Source organism: Botryllus schlosseri, chromosome 1, assembly GCF_051294905.1.
Source record: "Botryllus schlosseri isolate E-star chromosome 1, Bs_hap1, whole genome shotgun sequence".
Lineage (NCBI taxonomy): Eukaryota > Metazoa > Chordata > Ascidiacea > Stolidobranchia > Styelidae > Botryllus > Botryllus schlosseri.
This window is the reverse complement of record NC_137236.1, coordinates 40,061,076-40,079,653: the sequence shown is the minus strand read 5'-3', so window position 1 is coordinate 40,079,653 and position 18,578 is coordinate 40,061,076. Positions and strand designations below refer to the sequence as shown.

Sequence of the window (18,578 nt, the reverse complement as noted above, 5' to 3'; positions counted from 1 at the left end):
TTATGTAAATCTGGAATCGACTCCTATTCTTGGAATTTAAAGGCATAGCGAATATGAATTTTTAAATTATTCCAAATATAATGGTAATGAATGGCATGATATCACTACATGACATTAGTCGCAAACACTCGCAATGGATATTTTATTCACTGACAGTCGCTGATATCACCACCTTTAAGATATCACTTTGTAATGTCGGCTACATCGAAGATCCTTCAATCGTAAAGCGAATAGATTGCGGCTCAGTTACTTTGTTTTTTGACGCTAATGACTTGATGTCAAACTGACTTTCAGACTTGGTTTTAGTCAACACTTCATAACATATTTCTATCTTTTCAGGTGAAGGAAGTGATATTGAAATTCAACAAATTCTCAGCAACAGCACTACGCTCATTACTTGGACATCATCGGATTGAGTCGCTATCGGGAAATTTGGATTGGGAAGTGAGTTAGATTCTAAGATGTAGTTGCGTACAAACAAGTGTAGGCGTACTTTTATGTGGGTGTGCGGCGACTTGTGACGTCATAATCACTCATGATCTGTGACGTCATAGTCGCTAGAGACGGCATTCCGCTGCATGCCATCTGCATTCATCCACAAGACGTACATTTATCATGGATTTGATGTTTTCATATTCACACGACTCATTAATATCGTGCTATGCAACTGAATTCAGTGAAATGGTGAGTCACATAGAGTAGCAATTCGAGCGCTTAGCACATGTCGAGACCTAAAACAGAAATCAGCTTGCTACTAAATACACAATTGATTGAAGTTCGATATTGGCGTTCTCGAAACCTGTCAGTTATTCGGCGTTCAACTTTATTGGCAACTCGAATGAATTCATAATCTGGGCATCAATATTTTTTACAAATTATGTCCCAGTTGCGTGTTCCAATGCCACATGCCACTGCGAAATGCACTGTGCGAGTAACAAGCAGAGGTGACCAATGCAGTCAAGTAATCTAGTCAAGTAGGAGTAGAAGTAGCGAAGCTAAAATTTACTTCAGTATGAGTAAACGTATCCGTTTTTTAAGCATCCTATAACTACCTCAAGTAGAATTAGGAGTAGCGAAGCTAAAATGTACTCATGTAAGCGAAGGAGTAAGTAGTTGTGAGAAGCAGTCATAAATAAAGCCGAAACTGGGCCCTTCGAATGGCACAGAGAGATGGATTCTTGCTGCTCAGTGCAAAGTTTCCTAACATAAGAATTAGACCGCATCGTGGGATGCAAATGATCGTTTTGCTGCAGAGAAGCGGCTCTCAACTTTTGTTTACCCCAGAGCTCGATTTCAGATAATGTCATGGAATTATGCCCTCTGCAGTATTATAAAACCCGTAGTTGAGGCGAAAAGCGATACGGAGTTGTATCAGAAACCGTATTACTGATTTGTGCGATGATTGTTACATGAAACAACAATAGGGTAGATTGTATAATGCCATTCACGTTTCAATTTACTTCGTAATATTACACTTCTATGCGTGTGTGTCTCGGACAAAAGAACTAAGATTAATTAAAAAACCAACTGTAATGATACCGTGCATGGAGAGAAATTCAACTACAGTATTTAAAACAGGTTTCAGGCGGTTTCAACGGTGGTTGACGCTCAACGGTCTAGCGCTAAAAAGTCAAGGACCACCTTTTCCCTGTTTGAGCACTCGCTGTGCGGCTAGAATGCAAGATTACGATGAGATTGGCTCAGAAAAAATATTTTTTCTGAGCCATATTGACTGTGATGAAACGTGTCATACAGGCGAAAGTATGTTATGAAATGAACCTACCTAAATGATACTGACCAACAGTTCCATGAAAACATTTTTGTCGCTCCATATCTATTTCGCTCGAAGCACAACGAACATTCCGAACTTTTTTAACTTTTGTGATATGTGAATTATTTTTCATACTCGACAAAAAACGTCACTAAATTTTTTTAGTCTCATTCTCTCTCTCTATTGGAATAATATAATCATTTAATTCACAAACTGTAAATAGTGAAAAGTATGTAAGTTGCAAACTAATATGAAGTAGAAGTGGAAGTAGCAAAATATTAGAGTAAGTACTGGAAGTAGTCGAAAACGACTTGTGTACTTCAAAAAGTAGAAGTACTTGGTCACCGACTACCTTAGTAACAAGCAACATTACTGGGAGCACGGCAATTCTAGAGTGAGCTCTGACATCGCATCCGCAAATTGTTTGCCGATAATAACAGTGTAAAAGTATAGTAGAAGTCACTATCATGCCATATCAGGTCTGCTCATGCATACAATATTATACAATAAACATTTGTACATTAGGATTGTTCAAAAATAACTTGTTTTCCAGATTTCTGAGATTCACTGATTAAATTGTTAGGTTCGTTAAATAATCGCTGCGCACCAAATTTGGCTCGACTACAACCAGTATAAGCCGACGCAGAGCCAATTGAAATCCTGAATTTATTATACCAAAATTGAAAAATAAATTTTTCAACTTTTACTGCCACCTGCATAAAATTGTTCAGTTGCCTAAAAGAACAAAGCATGACAATTTTTGCTCCATTCCAACCGGCAGAAGCGAAGTTATTGCAGTTGAAAGTTTTAAATTTGCAAAAATTGCATTGTCGGTGGGAAAATCGAAAATTATTAATGAAAAACTCAAATAACTTGGCTTCAATGGGTTGGAGTTACGTCAAATTTGTTTCGCATCGTTTGCGTAGACAACTCAACAATTTCATGAGGATTACAGTAAATGTTATTAAAAATAATTATTTTCAACTGGCTCTGCCTCGCCCTCTACTGGTAGGAATTGAGCCAAATTTAGTGCGCAGGTTTTTTTTTTAGGCAACCTAACAATGTAATCAGTGAATCCTGGGGATCCAAAAAAAAAGTTATTTTTGAACTACCTTTATATATATATAATTACCTATATACATGCTCACAATCACAAACTGTCCTATTTCGCGCGCCGATTATTAAGACGAAAATCCCTCAAAAATGTCTCGTGAATTAGTGTAAATGCTGGAATACCGTTAGTGGTGCTTACAGTTTAGTTACAAGTCGACTGTATTAACCGGTGTGATTTTTGGCTTATTATGCAGAATTTTCCTCGATTTCTCTCGTTAAATCAGTGTACCGTGTCGGTGGATGATGGAATAATCGAGTTTCTTAACAATTTTCAGGTTGTCAAGCTGTCTTCAGAAGGATCGGGTTTTGATTTGAAGAACGGAGAAGATGTCATCGAGATAACTGACGATGTTAGCGGTCACTTTACCATTAAGGTTGGAATGATGACATCATGACATCATGATGACCAGATCTTTGTTCAATTCACCATAGTGACCTATATATGGTGTGGACACAGTGAGATTGAACGGCTCACTGCATTGGGGATACGTCATACATTCCCTTTGGCCAAAGGCAATCTAAGGTCAATTTTGACCGACTTGCCGAGTGGAAAATTTGATTAAACGGGTACCAATAGAAAGCAACTGCTGTACCGATTACGGAAATATAAATTCTATTTTGCCCATGGCACTGGAACCCCCCAAAATCTGCTTCATATTTTACATTGTGTTGTTGTTTGGCATTGTGACGCAACAATGTTGTCTGACAAAACGATACTGCAGATCAGGAACAGGGAACCAAGCAGCAATGTCACAATGCCAAACTCCGTCACAATGCAAAACTGCAATTTTGGGGGTTCCAGAGCCATAGACAAAATAAAATTTAGTATTTTATATTAACGGGGCTCATGCTGATGATCAGATGTCTGTTTATTTCACCGACTTCATTACAAAGCTGCTAAAGCAGGGGTGGGCAAGCTTTTGAGCTCGCGGGCCGCATTCAACATCTGAATTCAATCGCAGGCCGCACTAGATAAAATTTGGATTATAGACCAAAACGCAATATAGTGAGGACATGGAGACAATATATGTGCTTATTCAAAACAATCCAAATATTGCTTTGATGATATCGTACACGCGTCAGAAAGATATAGTGGCGAGATTTGATAGGCTGGCGGACCTCAATCACCAATTTGTCAAAACTATAGAGATGAAAGTCGGTTGGCCCGATTCCTAGTAATTCAACTTTCGGCTCAGTTCCAGGACATACAATGCTGACAGCATCATAACTAGGGCCATTTTTATATGACCTTAAAAAATCAATTATATGACTTTATTTCTGGTAAAATATGACTTTATATGACTTTATGCGAAAATCGCGTATTTTTACATAAAACCAACGTCACTCATGGAACTGACGAGTAAAACATGAACAACATAACATTATTACACATCCATTTTTATTTTAAACCACTTTTGTAGTACAGTTTCATGTAGTGTGGAATGTTGGAGTCTTTAAAGTTACGATTTGGACGTAAAATGACTTGAGTAAGGAAAATGAGCGCTCCACAGACGCTGATGTTGGTTGACACTTCTGCAGTTTTGCATACGGCGCTGGTGAAATGTCTTGTCTTTGTATTGTAGCTCCATAATTTGTTTCACATCGTTTTTGTCTAATCGCTTCTTAATGTAATTTTTGAGCTCAAGTGGATCCTTTCCGAAATCGAGGGCATTTAGATCAACATGAGCCTCATTTTCAGTATCAAGTTTGAAATTTTGTTGTAGTGGAGGCATATTTCTGTTAACTGACTTGTCAACTTTGGATCATTCAATGAATCTTTGACGCTCTTTACAATAACTCCTTCAGCTTCCCACGAGTTGACTATTTCTTTCGCTTGTGGAAGTCTCTGAACTTCAAATGACGTCCCACTCCAGTGCACAGAAGTAAAACAGATTGTGTGGCAACACAATGCAATGTGTGACCTCATAATACAATGTGTGACCTCATCGGTCAGCGACTGTAATGTCATGTAGGCTAACCTTACAGTTTGCCTTCGTTCAATCAGAAATTGCCTTACTTTCTTAGTGCGTAATTGCTTCTATTGGCACTTTTTATTGAAAGTATACAACAATATGACTTTATAACTCAAATATGACCTAACCAGGAAAATATGACTTTATATGACTTTATAACTTTCTTAATATACCCCATATGGATGCGATTTTTGCGTTAAAATTGATTTCACGACTTACTGATGCATAGAAAAAAATATGACTTTAATGACTTTAAATGGCCCTAATCATAACCATGTTAGTTTCAAACACGCTTCTACGCTTCTGTAATTCATACTAAATACATATCAATACCTAGGAATAGGATGTAAATCGCACGGAGAGCAAACATTTTTCCCAGTTGTGCTCAGCTTCGCGCCCTCCTTCAGATGCTTTCACGCCTTCCAGGGGGGTTTGAAAACCACTGTCTTAGAATTATCATGGTGAAATATACTAGGAAAAGGTTAGTCAAGTCCCTGCATCAGTTCGATTTTTAGTACGCATTTTATCAAAATTTTTGAAATGTTTCTTGAGACTCTTGCGGGCCGCACAGAACGGCGTAGCGTGCCGCATGCGGCCCGCGGGCTGTAGTTTGCCCACCCCTGCTGTAAAGCAACATAATAGTCACATACAGCAATGGATTCACGGTGTAGTGTAGCCAGGCTGTAGCTTATGACGTAATTATGAGCGTTATTATGGCGTAGGCAGCACTTGACAATATCATCATCAGGTCATACCCGAGAGAAGGCTACGATTTGGAATCGGATATTTAATATCACTAAATTCAAATCACCTATCAAACTTTAGTCGACTTTATTCAATTTAAATAACCATGCGATACAATGATAGGTTGATTGGGAGTATTCTATTAATTCAAATCCAGAGGTGGAACTTCAACTTTTTCAAAGTACTCAAGTATTTACCTCTACTTGTAGTACTCACTCAAGTAAATCAAATTTTCTGTGGCTCTACTTCTACTTGTACGTTGTCATATTTCGTGATCCACTAACTTAACTTTTCGCCATTTACAGTTCGTATAGTAGAAGTATTATGAACTTCCAATAAGAGAGAGAGAAAGACCATGACGGAGAAATTCAGTGATTGTTTTTAAAGAGAGTCAAGAATTTGGTGACACTTTGCGCAAAATAGATATGGATGGATCTGATATTTCTATTAACGTCTCAGTCAATATAATTCATGTAGCGGTTGCGTGGTTCATGTGCGCAATTTCAGACGACTCGTTTTGCAAGCTATGTTCTGATAATGAGTTGCAATCGCCTCACCCGCAGCGGCTATATGAAGTGACAATATTCTCTCATGATTGATCGTATCTCTGAGAATGACTCGTAGGCCTACGTAGGATGTGATGTAACTGACAACATTTTCACAGAAATCTGTTCTGTCTTTCGACCGTATTGATTACGTAGCTGACGTGGTATTTCTCGGGATACTTTTCGATGCAGAAATTATCAAATTTGACGAACAACGACAACTGTTGGCCAAGCTGGATGATTTGCGGCAGTTATCAGATTGCAAATTGGAAAAGGTCAGTTACTGATATTTTTCTTCTCATAAATATATAGATTCAAGTTTGGTTCAAACTTGAACATTGAATCGTGGTAACCGATTCTTTTATATTTTCTTCATCTACTTTCATCCATACTTTATCCGGAAGGAGGTAATCAAGTCATCATTGTCTGACTATATAACAGATATCAGGAATAGAATGATTTCTTGTGCTTGCCTGAATCAAGCATAATTCGGGGTGTTTCGTGTGCATATGCGCTATTTCTTTTCAGATCTGCACGGAATGACTTTCTGTTGCAATTCAAGTAGAGTTGATATGGTGTTTCGGAATCTCAAGTTTTACTATATTTATTGGGAAAAACATATAAAATATTTAATTTAATATTTTCAGTAAATATACGATGCACAGTTCATCAAGACATATTTTTCAATCAAAATTTGTTTTGTCAATGCTCCCTCATCTTGCGTCTCGATAGGGGCGTTCAAAAATATTTTTTTTCAAATTTCATCGGCTTCGTTGTCAAATCGTCAGGTTACCTAAACAAACGTTTCATACCAAATTTGACTCAATTCCAAATAGTAGAAGCCGAAGTAACTCAAATTGAAATTCTGGTCATTTTTTTAAATAATGATATCTCCGCTGACCAATTTCGTCACACCGACATGACCAAAAATCGTATTCAAGGTATGTCTGAAGTAGCATGGATGTATTTTCCACTTGTTTTGATCTTGACAAGGGCCTATGGTCGGATTTAGATGAAGACATCGCCAGTAAACGAAAAAACGATGTGGCACGTATTACGTGGAAATTGGTCCACTTTATTGAAATAGAGACCTTAAAACGATGGTGAGAAAATTTTCAAATAGAGTACTTTACACACTGAAATTAACGGCCACGAAAAAGACAAGAACTGACAATAAGCATGTAAAACACTGGCAAATATATTTCTCAAGTGATAGTCAATATCTATAATCTTTGTCGGTCCATTGTAGATTTCTTCACGATACGATTTGATATTATATGATATTTTATTATTTGCTCTGCAGCACTTCTATAGTACTATAACACAGGTGACTTATAGGACTAATGGGCATCGGGACAGATCTTCTCCCTATCAAAAGTTATCGTCCTCTCTTCATGTCATCCTCCATATCGGTTACTACCATCGAATTGTGTCCATATATCGCGGTAAAACACCAATGCTTTTCATTACTGTATGACAAGGGGGCCCGGGTGATATTGAAAGACCAGTAAATGACTAATGTGCTTTATAAGCTCATTGGGTTACCATTTGGTTTCCTTGAATCTCGCAAAGTTTCGAGCACATAAGAAATTCTGGTATCAACGTTATGTGAAGTATCAGAATTTTTTTTTCAACTCATAAATACGATTCAGTGGCATAGCCCATTCTGAATTGCAATCAGCACCATTTTTAACGCCCTGTATTAGTCAATGTCAAGTAGCAGAGAAATATCTGAACACGGAGCTGCTGAGGAATGCAACTGATGTCTTTGTGGATGAGATTTTGGGAATGGCGACTTTGCTATGAGTAAAAATTTTGTATCAAGCAGAGAGTCATCGGTACGCCTTGCATAACTGGGATGGATGTCTTGAAATCTAAATTGGTCCGACAGAATATACTTGACTATCACTTGAGAATATATTTACCTGTATTTTACCTTCTTGTCAGTTCATTTCCTTTTCGTGGTCATTAATTTCAGTGTGTAAAGTACTCTATTTGAAAATTATCTCACCATCGTTTCAACATGTCGATTTCAATGAAGTGGACCAATTTTCAGGCAATCCGTGTCATATCTTTTTCTTTTACTAGCGATGTCTTCATCCGAAACCAGGGTTGTAACCAAGTCAGAAGGAATCCGGTCGCAAGTCAAATGGTTCGCATTTATAATATACTAATTTTCCTCCCTTTTTTCAGGTACCGAAAGGCTACCAGTACCAAGACGAAATCCCAATAGTGTGGTTACTTGACTATTCTTGGAAATTACTATGAAATGTCGGTCTTGGCCGCCTGAGTCTCGAGTAATATGACTTGGCTCGAGTCATGCGCAATGACTCTAGTCCATGTCGCGTCAATACACAAATTTACTCGAGTCGAGTCGACTCATTTCCGTATTTTGACAAAATGACAAGAGTCAAGTCGAGTCATCAGAAAATTGTGACTCGAGTCCAATCATGACTCGAGTCATTACAATACAACCCTGTCCAAACCCAACCAAATGCCCTTGTCAAGATTAAAACAAGTGGAAAATACATCCCTGCCACTTCAGACATACCTGGAACACGATTTTGGGTCATGTCGGTGTGACGAAATTGGTCACCGTAAATACCATTATTTCAGAAATGACCGAAATTTCAATTTGAGTGACCTCGGCCCCTACTGGTTGGAATTGGGTCAAATTTGGTGCGCATCGTTTTTTTAGGTAACCTGACGATTTAACAACAAAGCCGATGAAATGCACACCCCTAGTCTCCAATATTGCGAGTCGAGTATCGAGTGTACGCAGAGCTGGTCGAGGTACTCAGCCTTGCTAATCAAGTAGAAGTAGAAGCAACTTGTTGAATTTATACGCGATTACAATCAGAACTGGCTCTTTAAAAGACTTAATAAAACTACTTCAAGTGAAAGTGGAAAATGTGAGATCTTATAAGTTGGCCTGGGCAAGATCGAGTATCTGAGTTATTCGATTCTGAATCACGTAATGCGCTTCGAGTAATCGAGTATCACTCGCTATGACGTCATAACAAAATCTACTATGTCAAAGTTGAAATCTGTACCTTTTAGGCGACCGCAAAGAATATAATGCCTGTTATCCATCACATGAAAGATACTTAGGTATTTTTTGACCATACCGATTGCATTGCACTTGGTGACAATGTTGTGGGATGATCATGAATTCGGAAATGGGCTACGAACCGGCCAATCCAGGTTTCAAGGCTTCAACAGTGAAAATTAGTATCGAAACTATCATTCTCATTGATAAATTAACTTTCAGTGGCGAGGAGCGTATAATTTCAGCGTTCGAAAAAATGTGTTTTACTACTCGACTCGAATCATTGAAATTGATACTCGATTCAGATTTCAGTTCTCTAATCATTGTGCCCAGCCCTAGTTATAAGTACGGTACTCGAAATAAATAGTTTTCAAAAGTATCTTTAGTCGACGGTTCGCAAATATTCGCCAGTTCATCGGTGCTGGATGCCTTTTAAATTGCGAGATGCGTGTCCGCGACTAACGCAAAATGATGAATGACGTCACAAGTAGGTTGAATCATTACTTTTTGTGTAAAATTGTGATAGTAACCTCGTACTTTTAAGAAGTAGAAGTACATCGTAACTCACCATCAGACTTGGACAACTAGATAATTCTAGTTGTCTAATCTCACTAATTTAGAGCGAAATGCCAGTAATCTAATTCTACTCTAATTTGTGTAATGCTTCTATGCTCTAATTCTAATTCTAATCCAGTTTATTGTTTTCCTGAAAATGTCTATTTGTCCGCGGCATTTTGCAGGGAGATCCGGTGCCAAGTCGCCATCGCATTGCGTGCACCGTACGGCCATTCAGGAGAACTGTATAGTGCAGAAGTCGACAACTCAAAACGGGTCGCTGCCACTTTTCAAAATTCGTAGAGGCCGCGGGCCGCAAGAATGCAATATCGAGACAAAATAGGCCACACAGTTGAGAAACCGCATTTTAAAACCTTATGTTAGTAAAACGCTGTGCTCACTAACATGGGCGATGTGCATGGTTGCCACATCGGAAGTAATATTATATTGAAGTAGTACAAATATAACAAGAAATATCATGATCGTAAACTTAACTTCATTTTATTTTAAACAATATGAGCTACGCACGATACCTGACAACGCTCTAGGACGCCCTGGGCCGTTTCCTAAGCATCTCGGTCTTGTCAGTGTCTGAGCCATTGCGCGTCCAGGCAATATACTTATACTCTATAACTCCGCTTCCGCTGGTTGGAATTGAGCCAAATTTGGTGAACATGGTTTCTGTAGAAAACCGAACAATCTCATGAGATGGACAGAAAATTTTGAATTTTTTTAAAGATTTTTATATCAATGAAAAAATAATTGGCCAAACTTGGTGTGCAGGCTTCAATTAGGTAAACTATCAGTTTCATCAAATAGCCAATAGAATTTGAAAAAAGGTCATTTTTGAACACCTCTACTGTGTAGCTCTAATTCTAATTCTAATCTAATTTAAAAAAAAAAAACGATGTATCTCTAATTATAATTTTATTTGAAAAAAAAACTATGTAGCTTTTATTCTAATCCTAATCTTTTTTGGAAAAAAAAACTGTAACTCTAAATATCATTTTGTTTGGGAAAAAACTGTAACTCTAATTCTAATCTTATTTGAAAAAAAACTGTGTAGCTCTAATTATAATTTTATTTGAAAAAAACTTTGTAGCTCTAATTATAATCTGATATGGAAAAAAACTGTGTAGTTCTAATTCTAATCTTATTAGGAAAAAACTGTGTAACTCTAATTATAATTTTATTTAAAAAACTGAATAGCTCCTATTCTAATCTTATTTGAAAAAAAAAACTGTGTAGCTCAAATTCTAATCCTAATGTTATTTGTACTGTGTAGCTCTAATTATAATTTTATTAAAAAAAAACTGAATAGCTCTGATTCTAATCTTATTTGGAAAAAACTGTGTAGCTCTGATTCTAATCTTATTTGGAAAAAAAATATGTGTAGCTCTAATTCTAATCCTAATGTTATTTGTACTGTGTAGCTCTAATTATAATTTTATTTAAAAAAAACTGAATAGCTCTGATTCTAATCTTATTTGGAAAAACTGTGTAGCTCTAATTATAATTTTATTTTAAAAAACTGAATAGCTCTGATTCTCATCTTATTTGGAAAAAACTGTGTAGCCCTAATTATAATTTTATTTAAAAACACTCAATAGCTCTGATTCTAATCTTATTTGGAAAAAAAAAACTGTGTAGCTCTAATTCTAATCCTAATGTTATTTGTACTGTGTAGCTCTAATTATAATTTTATTTAAAAAAAAACTGAATAGCTCTGATTCTAATCTTATTTGGAAAAAACTGTGTAGCTCTGATTCTAATCTTATTTGGAAAAAACTGTGTAGCTCTGATTCTAATCTTATTTGGAAAAAAAATATGTGTAGCTCTAATTCTAATCCTAATGTTATTTGTACTGTGTAGCTCTAATTATAATTTTATTTAAAAAAAACTGAATAGCTCTGATTCTAATCTTATTTGGAAAAACTGTGTAGCTCTAATTATAATTTTATTTTAAAAAACTGAATAGCTCTGATTCTCATCTTATTTGGAAAAAACTGTGTAGCCCTAATTATAATTTTATTTAAAAAAAACTGAATAGCTCTGATTCTAATCTTATTTGGAAAAACTGTGTAGCTCTAATTATAATTTTATTTTAAAAAAATGAATAGCTCTGATTCTCATCTTATTTGGAAAAAACTGTGTAGCCCTAATTATAATTTTATTTAAAAACACTCAATAGCTCTGATTCTAATCTTATTTGGAAAAAAAAAACTGTGTAGCTCTAATTCTAATCCTAATGTTATTTGTACTGTGTAGCTCTAATTATAATTTTATTTAAAAAAAACTGAATAGCTCTGATTCTAATCTTATTTGGAAAAAACTGTGTAGCTCTGATTCTAATCTTATTTGGAAAAAACTGTGTAGCTCTGATTCTAATCTTATTTGGAAAAAAAATCTGTGTAGCTCTAATTATAATCCTAATGTTATTTGTACTGTGTAGCTCTAATTATAATTTTATTTAAAAAAAACTGAATAGCTCTGATTCTAATCTTATTTGGAAAAACTGTGTAGCTCTAATTATAATTTTATTTTAAAAAACTGAATAGCTCTGATTCTCATCTTATTTGGAAAAAACTGTGTAGCCCTAATTATAATTTTATTTAAAAAAAACTGAATAGCTCTGATTCTAATCTTATTTGGAAAAACTGTGTAGCTCTAATTATAATTTTATTTTAAAAAACTGAATAGCTCTGATTCTCATCTTATTTGGAAAAAACTGTGTAGCCCTAATTATAATTTTATTTAAAAAAAACTGAATAGCTCTGATTCTAATCTTATTTGGAAAAAACTGTGTAGCCCTAATTATAATTTTATTTAAAAACACTCAATAGCTCTGATTCTAATCTTATTTGGAAAAAAAACTGTGTAGCTCTAATTCTAATCCTAATGTTATTTGTACTGTGTAGCTCTAATTATAATTTTATTTAAAAAAAACTGAATAGCTCTGATTCTAATCTTATTTGGAAAAACTGTGTAGCCCTAATTATAATTTTATTTAAAAAAAACTGAATAGCTCTGATTCTAATCTTATTTGGAAAAACTGTGTAGCTCTAATTATAATTTTATTTTAAAAAACTGAATAGCTCTGATTCTCATCTTATTTGGAAAAAACTGTGTAGCCCTAATTATAATTTTATTTAAAACAAACTGAATAGCTCTGATTCTAATCTTATTTGGAAAAACTGTGTAGCTCTAATTATAATTTTATTTTAAAAAAATGAATAGCTCTGATTCTAATCTTATTGGAAAAAACTGTGTAGCTCTAATTATAATTTTATTTTAAAAACTGAATAGCTCTGATTCTAATCTTATTTGGAAAAAACTGTGTAGCTCTAATTATAATTTTATTTTAAAAAAAATGAATAGCTCTGATTCTAATCTTATTTGGAAAAAAAACTGTGTAGCTCTAATTCTAATCCTAATGTTATTTGTACTGTGTAGCTCTAATTATAATTTTATTTTAAAAACCTGAATAGCTCTGATTCTCATCTTATTTGGAAAAAACTGTGTAGCCCTAATTATAATTTTATTTAAAAACACTCAATAGCTCTGATTCTAATCTTATTTGGAAAAAAAACTGTGTAGCTCTAATTCTAATCCTAATGTTATTTGTACTGTGTAGCTCTAATTATAATTTTATTTGAAAAAAACCGAATAGCTTTGATTCTAATCTTATTTGGAAAAAAAAACTGTGTAGCTCTAATTCTAATCCTAATGTTATTTGTACTGTGTAGCTCTAATTATAATTTTATTTAAAAAAAACTGAATAGCTCTGATTCTAATCTTATTTGGAAAAACTGTGTAGCTCTAATTATAATTTTATTTTAAAAACCTGAATAGCTCTGATTCTCATCTTATTTGGAAAAAACTGTGTAGCCCTAATTATAATTTTATTTAAAAACACTCAATAGCTCTGATTCTAATCTTATTTGGAAAAAAAACTGTGTAGCTCTAATTCTAATCCTAATGTTATTTGTACTGTGTAGCTCTAATTATAATTTTATTTGAAAAAAACCGAATAGCTTTGATTCTAATCTTATTTGGAAAAAAAAACTGTGTAGCTCTAATTCTAATCCTAATGTTATTTGTACTGTGTAGCTCTAATTATAATTTTATTTAAAAAAAACTGAATAGCTCTGATTCTAATCTTATTTGGAAAAACTGTGTAGCTCTAATTATAATTTTATTTTAAAAAACTGAATAGCTCTGATTCTAATCTTATTTGGAAAAAAAAAACTGTGTAGCTCTAATTCTAATCCTAATGTTATTTGTACTGTGTAGCTCTAATTATAATTTTATTTAAAAAAAACTGAATAGCTCTGATTCTAATCTTATTTGGAAAAACTGTGTAGCCCTAATTATAATTTTATTTAAAAAAAACTGAATAGCTCTGATTCTAATCTTATTTGGAAAAACTGTGTAGCTCTAATTATAATTTTATTTTAAAAAACTGAATAGCTCTGATTCTCATCTTATTTGGAAAAAACTGTGTAGCTCTAATTCTAATCCTAATGTTATTTGTACTGTGTAGCTCTAATTATAATTTTATTTGAAAAAAACCGAATAGCTTTGATTCTAATCTTATTTGGAAAAAAAAACTGTGTAGCTCTAATTCTAATCCTAATGTTATTTGTACTGTGTAGCTCTAATTATAATTTTATTTAAAAAAACTAAATAGCTCCTATTCTAATCTTATTTGGAAAAAACTGTGTAGCTCTAATTTTAATTTTATTTAAAAAAAACTGAATAGCTCTGATTCTAATCTTATTTGGAAAAAACTGTGTAGCTCTAATTATAATTTTATTTTTTTAAAAATGAATAGCTCTGATTCTAATCTTATTTGGAAAAAAAATCTGTGTAGCTCTAATTCTAATCCTAATGTTATTTGTACTGTGTAGCTCTAATTATGATTTTATTTAAAAAAAACTGAATAGCTCTAATTCTAATCTTATTTGAAAAAAAACTGTGTAGCTCCAATTCTAATTCTAATCTAATTTTAAAAAACTGTACAACTCCAGTTTTAATTCTTTGCCCTGAAGTACTCTGTTTTTTACTTACTAGTATATCACTAATATTACTTGAGTAGAAATGTACTTGAATACTTTTACTTGAGTATCACCGACGACTACTTTGACCACCACTACTTTATACAATACAAAGAATATTCACGAGTTGATTTTAACGAGAGTTCATGCTCAGGAATGCGACTAAAACCAATGAAGTGTATGCATTGTGTACAATCAAATATTGAAACAAATCACTAATAAACTGTAAATACATGAATATCGATTTCAATACATGATCACGTCACGATGATGTCATCTTATCTCATGAAGTCAATATTGTGTTCAGATAAGCAAGATATTGCTCGATTGCACGGAGGAAGAAGATATCGATTGGTCGGTAATTGAAACTTCCCGGAAAAAGTATCAAGTACGATTCCTCATTCGATTTTCAGAATGCTTTCAAACGCATTTATATTTTCCTATCATTATATCTTGAGAATCGGAATTGATCATTCTTAAGGCGTCAATCTTAACTTCCGGGAATAACTGTCTTTAATCAAATTACCGAATCTTGTTTCAAGATTTAACATAATGTCTTTCGCATTTAAGATGGATGTCTTGGAAATTGCTGTGAATGGCCACATTTCTGTCGATGATTACAACAGACATTTGAACCGTGCCAGAGAAATTTCCGCTTTTGGCAGTATCCATGCAATGTTCGACTTCCGGGAAGAAGATGAATTCAGAAATATTGTTGAAGCTTGCAAGCAAAAGAAGGTAATAATTATGATCCGGTGTTATTTGCAGATAATCAACGTACATATTCCAGCAACGCACGTTTATTATTTATTCCTGTCGGTCAGCTCCAATCTCCTTCACATGAATTAAGTTATTTTTCTTGTCCTAGATATCCACCCCAGTTGCGGAGTTGGTGCTTCTTATCAATAAGTTTATCTAAAGCAGGGATGGCCAACCTGAGGCCGTAGAATGGAATTTGTGCGGCCTTCGACACGTAATTCAATTATAATTTTTTGGTGACCTTCAACATGCATATTCAATTTACAAATTGACTACCGATAGTGATCAATATGGAAATTTTTTTTGCGCGATTTTAATATAAGAGCGTGCTTTGCAATCGAAGCCCCGCAGTACAGATGTGAACAGCATATGAAAATGAAGGTCCCATATACAAATACCAACTTGGAATCGTGTGCTCCTCACGAAAGAAAATTGATTCCGGTACTATTGGGCGAATTCAATATATTTCCACTATATACTGACAATCCTGACGGGAGGTGGAATAACAACAGTTAGGATGCAACAAAGTGCCTACTAACAATCGGCCCACCAGAAGATCAATCATCAATTATGATTTGCCTGAGATTTTCGGAAACGCCCACCTCCATGAACTCAACCGGTGAATCTGATCACATGGGCTGAGAAAAGAAAAATGAAATGTTTGGCAGTAATATGTGAAACTACTAATATTAATGAAAAAATTCATCCCCGAATCTGAAAAAAAATTCACTGCTCGTGCGACCACAATTGGTTCCAGAAATGAGTGTGCCCATATGTATAAATAGAGTATTCCGGAGTTCACCGAAAATGGACGTGGGCAGTTTAATATGGATATTTGGCATCAAGTTAGTTCATTACGACTCCGTCCTGGAATGCAACCGTAGGCGACATGAGTAATCGAAATGTGGCCGTGAACAGCAAAAAGGTTGGCCACCCCTGATCTAAAGTGCCATGTAACAAATCATAGCCCCTGGTGAAGAGGCTAGCAATAGCAAGAAGCATCGTTATAATATACAATATTATTAGTAATATTCTCCCGTCGCAGATCGAATGCATCAGATGCATATTCTACTTTGGAGGTCGTGCTTCAGTCGATGACGTTTCGTCTCTCGTCAACAACTCTAATTTGAAGAAAGTAACATTGATATACCGGAATGAAGCCGATATGTGGAAAGGAGACGATTTGAAGAAAGCGCAGAAGATAGCAAATGATATCGATGCTGAGTTGGAAGTTTTAAAATGTGAGTCATGGTTTGGTTAGTTATACTATTAGGTAGAGGTGTTATATTACGTATATATATAAGTTTTGCGATCATTTTGCATGAAATGCTCATTTCACGTTACATGCCCGATGCGTTACTAACGCAACTTGAAATCTTGTGGTGATGACATGCTATGGTGTGACGTAGCGTCATTATCACGGTTACCTGATAACGCTCGGTAGTAGTGAATAGCAGTGTAATTCGATATCCTATATTTAATATTTAATACGAATCATTGTTTTACGCATGATTTCCCATACGTCGCTGATCGTGAACTTGTTTATGAAGTCTTGTCAATTTTGAAGTATGACGTCGTTGAAGCGCGTCTAAAAACTACTTTTCAATTGACAATATCAAGAATGCAAAATTGAGTTTCCTCGCATTAAAAAACTGATGTAGAAATAGTATTCAATTGAAACTTCTTGAGTAAGTACACCAGTCGCTATAAACTAGTTGAGTACCAGGAAAAAGTAGAAGTACTTCGCAGCTGATGACAACCTAGCTTTTGGGGTTGTGATAAAGATACATAGTGCTTAATGAGGGGGTGTTGAGTCAAAAAAATTTGGGGACTCGAATATTTTCGTAACCATAGGAGAAAATACTGTGCTCTATATGGATCTTTTGCGACATCTGGTGGTCATACTGACACCCATTGGTTCTGAAAGTTGCTGACGCGAGTTCCTGAATGATCGTAAGTGCGTTCAAGTGAGTCGTTTCTAAAGTAGATTTAGTTGCCGGGTCGCTTACTTTTAGCGGTTAACGAAAGATATTTACTTTTCAAAATGCAATCTTGAGATATCATCACGACTAATGCAAAATGACTAAATACACGGCAAGTGAGCGAAATATTGTAAAATATATGTCAAGTTACCACGATACATGGGCTGTTGCACGCGACTCCTATGACACTTTCACCGAACAAAAAAGACGAAAAATCATCCCGGAACTACTTGCTACTCTTCAAAATCCAAATTTTACGAAGTAAGTAGTTTTGTCAAAAAACTGTTGGAACAAGTAAAAATGGAAGTATTTTAAAATTGTAACGACTTGATGAAGCGGTGCAAGTAGGCAACACTACTTGTGTACCCTGATTAAGTAGAAGTAGTTCGTTACTGACCACCGATACAAAATTAATTTTGGATTCGGATTTGAAATTCTAATCAGTTATAGGATTTTGATTTTTACCAGCGCTACATCATTTAATAACAAGTATTATATATTCTCTAAATTCTTTCTCATTTCAGTGGATCGAGAAAGAGATGCCTGGCAGCTACTCGACCGTGCATTTTTGTACAGGTGAGTCGATGTTGCGAAGTCTGACCCGTTCTAGAAATGAGTGTTGGGATTAATCCTTCCATTCCATGCTCGATTCATTCTCATGCACTGTAATTTTTGAATAAATATTATTGTGGTGTCGTATAGTGTCGTCATAACGATCGATGTCACACGGTGCATCAAACGAAGCGTCGTTGAAAAACATTGTTTATTCTGCAAGAATATAATAGCAATGCCATGCATCCCAGTAAGTAGTGAAATCGGGCCAAATGACTTTTATAATTGGAAAAAGTAGAAGTACTTGGTTACTGACAACCTCTGCCAATCTATGACACTGAATTTGAGCTTCGACATTCATGCGTCACGTCAATGCATGATTACTTTCTGCATTCGAATGACATAGATCGCATTTTCTCGCGAAAAATATTGGATTTAAATCTTGACATTTGACGAGATGCTTGCATTATTAACACAA

The 18,578-nt window shown here is 34.9% G+C and overlaps 1 protein-coding gene across 1 annotated transcript in view; it reads left to right on the top strand.

The window, feature by feature from the left end:
- Positions 1-18,578, top strand: part of LOC145436443 (uncharacterized) — a 512,022-nt gene that overhangs the window by 491,824 nt on the left and 1,620 nt on the right. The window contains exons 4-10 of the mRNA XM_080313791.1: positions 340-444; positions 3,160-3,258; positions 6,266-6,421; positions 15,115-15,195; positions 15,378-15,545; positions 16,612-16,807; positions 18,073-18,124. Of these exons, the coding sequence (XP_080169917.1) occupies positions 340-444; positions 3,160-3,258; positions 6,266-6,421; positions 15,115-15,195; positions 15,378-15,545; positions 16,612-16,807; positions 18,073-18,124 (857 nt within the window). The remainder of the gene's footprint in view (positions 1-339; positions 445-3,159; positions 3,259-6,265; positions 6,422-15,114; positions 15,196-15,377; positions 15,546-16,611; positions 16,808-18,072; positions 18,125-18,578) is intronic.